Source organism: Neopelma chrysocephalum, unplaced genomic scaffold (assembly GCF_003984885.1).
Source record: "Neopelma chrysocephalum unplaced genomic scaffold, ASM398488v2 Primary Assembly neopelma1_138, whole genome shotgun sequence".
Taxonomy (NCBI): Eukaryota; Metazoa; Chordata; class Aves; order Passeriformes; family Pipridae; genus Neopelma; species Neopelma chrysocephalum.
Window position 1 is genome coordinate 3399600 of NW_020897800.1, and position 7804 is coordinate 3407403.

The following is a 7804-nucleotide window of genomic DNA, read 5'->3' on the forward strand; positions in this document are numbered from 1 at the left end:
CACAGGTTGAGGCAACAGCAAATGAGCAGCTGCCAGAAGGCAGCACAGAATACTGATAAAGGACTCTGCAGGAACTGTGCTGCCTGCCCACAGAAACAGGAATCAGTTTGTTCAAATTAAGATAGAGCTTTTCCAGAGCATCCAGGGTTTTAATGGAAAGGTGCCTGCGAATACAGGCTTTCAATGGATCTGGAATACAAATGCCTTCCCAGGTGTTTCCTCCCTGTCCTCCCCAGACCTGGGCACATCCAGTTCTATCCATGAGTTCTGTGGGATTTTGAAAGGCACTGGGGTGTCAGAGAGGGCAGGAGGTGCTCTGGGGCAGCTGATGAGAGTCCCTGGGATTCCTACGGTTCCTTTGGGGTTTTCCAGTTACAGGAATTAAACCCTGACCTGACCTGCCACTCACAAGGGGGAAAAGTGAAAGGAAGAGGATTTTGGATAACTTGGGCCACTTTAATAGAACAAACCAACCCCAAAGCCCACAGAGGTGGTGCCTGGCAGTGCCTGCAGCACCTCTAGAGGTTGAGGAGCCTCCCAAAATCACTCCAGTACAAGGTGCTCTGAGCTGCCACATGGAGGATAACACACCCAGGGAAGAGGGAAATGCTCCATGTCAGGGCTGCAGCAACAGCCTGTGTTTTTCTTGCCATGCTCTAAAGGCTGCCTCAAACATTTGGGACCAACTGGGATGCAGCCATAGTCTGGTTAGATGAGGAAAACAACAGAATTGTTTTCATTCTCAGAAAGAAACCAAAAACACTTTGGAAGGGGATTTTTCTCCCTCCTTTACAGGGATAAGCAGCCTGTCTTTGAATAAGGGGAAGATTTTTGTCATAATTTTCCCTGAGCCCCAAATGAGTGAAAAAAAGCAACTCCACTGGTGAAGTGGGAAACTGAGACATGGGGAAACTGAGGCACAAAAAGTCTTCCATAAGAATTACAGAATCAGAGAATCCTGAGCTGGAAGGGACCCACAAGGATCATCCAGTCCAACTCCTGGCCCTGCACAGACACCCCAACAATCCCACCCTGTCCCTCAGAGCGTTGTCCAAACACTCCTGGAGCTCTGGCAGCCTTGGGGCTGTGTCCACTGCCCTGGGGAGCCTCTTCAGTGCCCAACCACCCTCTGGAGGAGGAATCTTTTCCTAATATCCAACCTAACCCTCTCCTGACAGAACACCAGCCATTCCCCCAGGTCCTGGTGTAAGGGAAGAGACTCAGTGTCTTCACTGTGGCAGCCTGAGAGTGACCCCACCATGGCAAAAATGGGTCAGAGAGGGGACCAGGGTGTCCAGTTTTAATTTGGGATGACAATCACACATAACCCCAACTCCCTGTGCCACGTGAGAGGGGCTCTCCTGGGATCAATGCACGGGGAGCTTTGGGAGTGGAACAGCGACCACTTGGGAGCATCAGCCAATTTGAGAAGAATAAGCTCAACATGGATTAGCAATAAAATTTAAAGCTCGCCACACTCCCAAAATGGAACGGTGGGAAGGGTTCATATTTGATAACCATTAAATGGTTTAATGAAATAATTATAACCCAGACTCCTGAGCCCGGCCGGGATCAATAACTATGAGCTCTGAGCAACAGCATGACCCGAGTTCTGCCATTTTCCCAGCGCTCCCCAGCAGGCAGAGTGTGAGACCACAAATGAGATTGACTGGAAAGTTGCATTAAAACCCCCCCATCAAGGGCACTCATGGATTAAGGGCCGCTGTGGCGCTGCAGTGGGCTGGTCAATACGCTTTATTTTCCGCATCAGCCCCAATTTTGCCACCTTCCCTCCCACTATTAGTGGGAGTCGATGTGCTGTCGATGCCTGGTGCTGGCAGAAGCTGCATTAATGCAGGCTCACAAAAGCAGGGCTCGTGGCATTATCACTTCACTCACTTTCAAATTACAGCCTAATGCTGTCTCCAGGCAGCCTGTGACACGTTAACACTATGTGTGGTTTGCTGGTGCCGGGCTAAATATTTCATGGCTAAAGATTTCAGGCGAGATTTGACGACTGAAATAAACCACTGCCCGGTGGGAAATCATTCCAGGCAGGAGAGTTGGGTGGAAAATTGGTGGAAAATCGACAGGAAAAGGGGTGATGAGGGTGATGATGTGGGAGAGGGGAAGAAGAGCAGGGAAGGTGTGAGGGCAGAAGGTGTGTCCCCGTGTCTGCTGGGTAAAGGCAGTGGGAAAAATAAATCAAATAAATCCAGGGATGGGGCAGAGGTGATGAGAAAAACAATACAAGTACCTGTACCTGTACTGTAAAAACAATACAAGGTACTCACCTGTCCAGGTACTCACTTGTTCAGGAATTCACTTGTCCAGGTACTCACTCGTCCAGGAATTCACTTGTCCAGGTACTCACTCGTCCAGGTACCCTCACACAATACCTGCACTTGCTCCCAGGCACAGGTTTAGGTGCCCAGTCACTGCTTTTAAATGTCAAAGTGTTCCCCCTGACCCATGAAATGCAGGTGGATGGACCCCAAGAAATGCTTTGTTTTGGTGGGTATCCTTTATTTTGCTCCCCTGTTTTGCAGACAACTCTTTAGGTTTCTTTGCCATCATTAAAGGAAAATCTCATAAATTTGACATAGTTTTCACTCATTTATTCACAACAACTCTGCAGCAGCCCCTTCTGTCCCACTCTGGGTCTCACATCCCTCTGGACAGACCCTCAGCCTGTACCTGTGCTTGTTTAGGATTTACAGTGTGGAATCTCCTCCCTGAGCCTGACCAGGCTGGTGGGTTTGAACCAGAGCCCTGACAGCCCCCAGCAACACCCTCCTGTGAGAACTGTGCTGGCTTAACCCACTGGTCCTAAAATACCCTAAAATACCACTTTCCCACCCCCATTTCCACTTAGTGTCCCTTAGGGCAACAAAGGCATCGCACACCATTCATGGGAGGTGCTGCCACGGATCCAATTAAATGCCATAAATATTTTTGGGGTGACATCATTCAAAACCTTAGAGGGGCAACCAAAAAAGGTGCCTCTGTGCCATTCCATGGTCAGGTGCTGCTATCTGGTGGCCCAGCACCAGCAGTGCCAGCAGGGCCCCCAGCCCCCCCAAACTGAAAGGAATTCAAACCCTGCAGTGCAACACTTTATTTCTCACTCAATTTGGTGGGATTAATTAATGTTGTGGTTATTCCCCTAATTATTATCAGGTGACTCTAACAGCTGGCAGTGCACAGGATGTTGCAATCAGCAGGCACAGGCTGAGGGGTCACTGAGGGACAGTCCTGTCACTGTCCTATGCCAAGGTCACCCGGGACAGGTTAGTTTGTTCACAGTGGTTTGCTCAGGGCTGTGATTGGGGTTTGTGATGAAAACGGGGATGAGCACACAGGGATGGTTCAGTTCCTGCTGAGCAGGGCTGGCACAGAGGCCTCTTCTGCTCCTCACCCCACCAGTGGAGGCTGGGGGGACACAAGGGGACACAGCCAGGTGACCCCAAGGGATATCCCAGACCCTGTGGGGTCATCAGCATATAGAGCTGGGGGAAGGAAAAAGAAGGGGAGACAGGGATGGGATTTTTCCTCCCTGGTCACCGTCAGGTGTGATGGAAGAATAAATAAATCCTTTGTTTTGCTTTCCTATCATCAATTAAGCTCTGTGTCACCCTATGGGCTCTCTCAGCATTGCTGTGCCCCCAAGCACCACTCACAGCTCTGGCACTACAACCCAAATATGAAGTGTAAGAATTTGATTGCCACAGGCAGCTGAGGGAGCTGGTTTGCATTTGGAGGTGACCTCATGGAGGGAACATGATCCCTGCCTGGGATCCAGTAGCAGGATGCACAGGAACAGCTCCAAGCTGTGCTGCAGTTAGACTGGACAGGGAAATGCTTCCTTATTGAGTGGGCAAACACTGGAAAGACTTCCAGAGGTGATTCCAGTCTCTCCTGTGCCTGTGGTTTCAACATCCAGCCCTGCTCAGGCAGCTGGACTGGATGATCTCCCCAACTTCCTTCCAACTGATCCTGGCCTAGAGGTTTTCATGGACTGCACTAGCAACTGATAATTGCCACTCCTCTGCTCCAGGCTTCACTGGGAGCAGACTGCTGCTATATAATTTGATATTAAACATTAATATACCAGCATTTTCCACAAAATATGTGGTATTACTGCCTGTTATTGCTGAAAAGGCCACCCAAAACCACCTCCCCACCCAGCACTGGCTTCCTCAAACTTAAAGTCACCTCTGAACCTGCCTTCCTGAAAGTCAGATGCTTCAGCTCATAAATGCTTTCAAGACCAAATCATTACCTGTGTCTATTTTAAGAATGCCATTTATTGCCCAATGTCTATGATAATCAGCTTTTAAGTTCTTCCCCAAAAATGCATTCAGACCATAATGCCCAGGCAGCACCTGGTTCCTTTCCCAACTGAGGTACCCCCCTGGATCATGTTTAGGTAGCATAATTACCTTTATTTACCCTAAAGTTTACTTTCTTTTCCCTTAATCTACAAATACAAAGAAGTGAAGACAGAGACAGTGTGATGCCCATTAAATAGTTTTTATTCTTTAGGACATGAACTGCATTTCCACTCATTACAGTACTGTAAAGTGCAATGGTTTCATCTCCCTCCTGTGCACACTTTCAAGTATTTAAAATGCCCAGAAAATGTTTCTCTTTTTCTTTTGAATTTTTGTTTTCTTTTTACAGCAGCTGAGTTATGGAGTTTTAATCTGGCAAAACCAACCCAGATGTGCCTACAGGTTTGGGTCCTTCACTCTACCCCCCACCTGGGGGTCCTCCAACACTAACTGCTAGTGGAATGCATTTCCCAGTGTCCTTAATCCACCTCCTCGATGGTTGGTCCAGAAGAGGCTCCACCAGAGGGAGGAGCTCCACCACCTGGGAATCCTCCAGGCATCCCACCGGGCATCCCTCCAGCGCTCTGGTACAGCTTGGTGATGATGGGGTTGCAAACCTTCTCCAGCTCCTTCTGCTGGTGCTCAAACTCCTCCTTCTCGGCCGTCTGGAAAACACAAAGCTCAGTTAATGTTGCTCTCACTCATGGACACAGCCCAGGAACAAAGCAGGATTATATATTTAAGAATCCAGGCTTATTTTTAGCCCAGATCATTGTTATTATTATTTTTATTATGCTCAGTCCCAAGTCAGACTTGCATTGGACAGATGTAAGGTAACTTCTGCTTGATCTAGTTTCAACACTACTTAGTACTTTTACCACTGTTTAATCTTAAGGTCCTGTTGCTCCAGGAGCAACACATGAGGGCAGATCACTCATGGGAGAAACCCAGCTGGAAAAAGGAGGGATTGGAAGCTGTGGTCGCTCAGACATCCAAGGAAGGAACTTGGACCAACACAAGTCTTTCGACTTCTGGTGGAAACTACGAATGGCTTTGGAGTCACTTTCATCACAGCAACCAGAGCTTCTCCATCCTCCTGGACCAGCCCAGCTGGACACCTGGACCATGGAATGTGACCCACCTGATTCTTGTCCAGCCAGTTGATGATCTCATTGCATTTGTCCAGGATTTTCTGCTTGTCCTCGTCAGAGATCTTGCCCTGGAGCTTCTCATCCTCCACAGTTGCTTTCATGTTGAAGGCATAGGACTCCAGGGAGTTCTTGGAGGACACCTTATCCCTTTGCTTCTCATCCTCTGCCTTGTACTTCTCTGCCTCCTGCACCATCCTCTCGATGTCCTCCTTGCTCAGCCGGCCTGCAGAACACAGGGCATGGTTTGTGCTCAGTCACAAATTCTCATCAGTTAAAAATCACACATTTCTAATTAGTTTGGGTAGGTAGAAGAGGCCTAGAATGTGCTTTCTTAGGAACTCATGAACCACTGCACCAGCAGCAAACCAAGGCTCACAGCTACAAATCAATGTGCAAATGCCAATTACAGCCAAGTTGTGATTAAAATAAAAAGCACAGTTCAGAGCTCTTCAGCCTCCCACCCTCAGAAACACGTGGGTCCTTACCCTTGTCATTTGTGATGGTGATCTTGTTCTCCTTGCCAGTGCTCTTGTCCACAGCAGACACGTTCAGGATGCCATTGGCATCAATATCAAAGGTTACTTCAATCTGAGGGACACCTCTGGGAGCAGGGGGAATGCCAGTCAGCTCGAACTTGCCCAGCAAGTTGTTGTCCTTAGTCATAGCACGTTCTCCTTCATACACCTAGTGAGGAAAACCATCCAATTATGTCATTAAGATTGACATTATTAAACCATAACGAGCTATTAATTATCCTGAGGGGATATGGTCGCTCAGACATCCAAGGAAGGAACTTGGACCAACACAAGTCTTTCGACTTCTGGTGGAAACTACGAATGGCTTTGGAATCACTTTCATCACAGCAACCAGGGATTTACAAACTGCAAGGACACACCACCTCTGGCCTAAGAGTTACTGCAAGCATCTCCTTATCACCTCAGCCCAGAGCTCTGTGCTCACCTGGATCAGCACCCCGGGCTGGTTGTCAGAGTAGGTGGTGAAGGTCTGGGTCTGCTTGGTGGGGATGGTGGTGTTGCGCTTGATCAGCACTGTCATGACACCTCCAGCTGTCTCAATACCCAGGGACAGCGGAGTCACATCCAGCAGCAGCAGGTCCTGCACGTTCTCAGACTTGTCTCCAGACAGAATAGCAGCTTGCACAGCTGGGGAGAGAAAGGGGAATTGTTAAGAGTCAGATAATGCTAGAGATAAACTGTACACTACAGTCATGCACATGGCTCGCTCAGACATCCAAGGAAGACTTTGGCCATCATTAGTAGACTTCTGGTGGAAACTACGAATGGCTTTGGAATCTGATTCATCATTGCAAGTCCAAGAAGATTTATTTACTGATTTGAAGAGCTTTAGTCATCCAGGTGGTAAACAAAGGGCCTACACCTGTACTGCTCTGAGACCCGAACTCAGGTAGCAGTTTGTACCACCACCTCCCACAGCTATAACATGGGAGTTAGTTACATTATAGTTACCTGCACCATAGGCCACGGCCTCATCAGGGTTGATGCTCTTGTTGAGCTCTTTGCCGTTAAAGAAGTCCTGCAGCAGCTTCTGGATCTTGGGGATGCGCGTGGAGCCGCCCACCAGCACGATGTCGTGGATCTGGGACTTGTCGAGCTTGGCGTCCCTCAGGGCCTTCTCCACGGGGTCCAGGGTGCCCCGGAACAGGTCGGCATTGAGCTCCTCGAAGCGAGCCCTGGTGATGGAGGTGTAGAAGTCGATGCCCTCGTAGAGGGAGTCGATCTCGATGCTGGCCTGGGTGGAGGAGGACAGGGTGCGCTTGGCCCGCTCGCAGGCGGTGCGCAGGCGGCGCACGGCGCGCTTGTTCTCGCTGATGTCCTTCTTGTGCTTGCGCTTGAACTCGGCGATGAAGTGGTTCACCATGCGGTTGTCGAAGTCCTCCCCGCCCAGGTGGGTGTCCCCAGCAGTGGATTTCACCTCAAAGATGCCATCTTCGATGGTCAGGATGGACACGTCGAAGGTGCCGCCGCCCAGATCGAAGATGAGGACGTTCCTTTCAGCACCCACCTGGGAGGAGAGCAATGTTTTTAATTCACCTATTACTGGGAGGTTAACAACTTTTCTATTTGGCCATGAGACACTTAAATAGATTTCACTATAGCTTTGAACAATTATAGAATAGAACTTTCACCTAAGCACCTTTTCTACTGAATTCCAAAAACTTTAATATTTCTTGTCAACCATTCCAATAGATAAAGACTTTTAGAACATTTAAAATACATATCTATATAATATCTATATAATATCTATATATAATATCTATATATAATATCTATATATAAT

At 48.5% G+C, this 7804-nt stretch overlaps 1 protein-coding gene and 3 non-coding genes across 4 annotated transcripts in view; all 4 read right to left on the reverse strand.

Moving 5' to 3' along the window:
• Window positions 1-4514: 4514 nt before the first annotated feature.
• HSPA8 (heat shock protein family A (Hsp70) member 8) overlaps window positions 4515-7804 on the reverse strand; it is a 6044-nt gene continuing 2754 nt past the window's right edge. The window contains exons 5-9 of the mRNA XM_027699651.1: window positions 6973-7528; window positions 6446-6648; window positions 5971-6169; window positions 5476-5708; window positions 4515-4999 (exon numbers count right to left, since the gene is read on the reverse strand). Coding sequence (XP_027555452.1) covers window positions 4814-4999; window positions 5476-5708; window positions 5971-6169; window positions 6446-6648; window positions 6973-7528 — 1377 coding nt within the window. The 3' untranslated portion in view covers window positions 4515-4813. The remainder of the gene's footprint in view (window positions 5000-5475; window positions 5709-5970; window positions 6170-6445; window positions 6649-6972; window positions 7529-7804) is intronic.
• On the reverse strand, window positions 5315-5411 carry LOC113975539. The gene has a single exon (XR_003536846.1). It is a non-coding gene; the product is annotated as a small nucleolar RNA SNORD14 (small nucleolar RNA).
• On the reverse strand, window positions 6255-6351 carry LOC113975538. The gene has a single exon (XR_003536845.1). It is a non-coding gene; the product is annotated as a small nucleolar RNA SNORD14 (small nucleolar RNA).
• Window positions 6725-6815, reverse strand: LOC113975540. Its single transcript, XR_003536847.1, has one exon. It is a non-coding gene; the product is annotated as a small nucleolar RNA SNORD14 (small nucleolar RNA).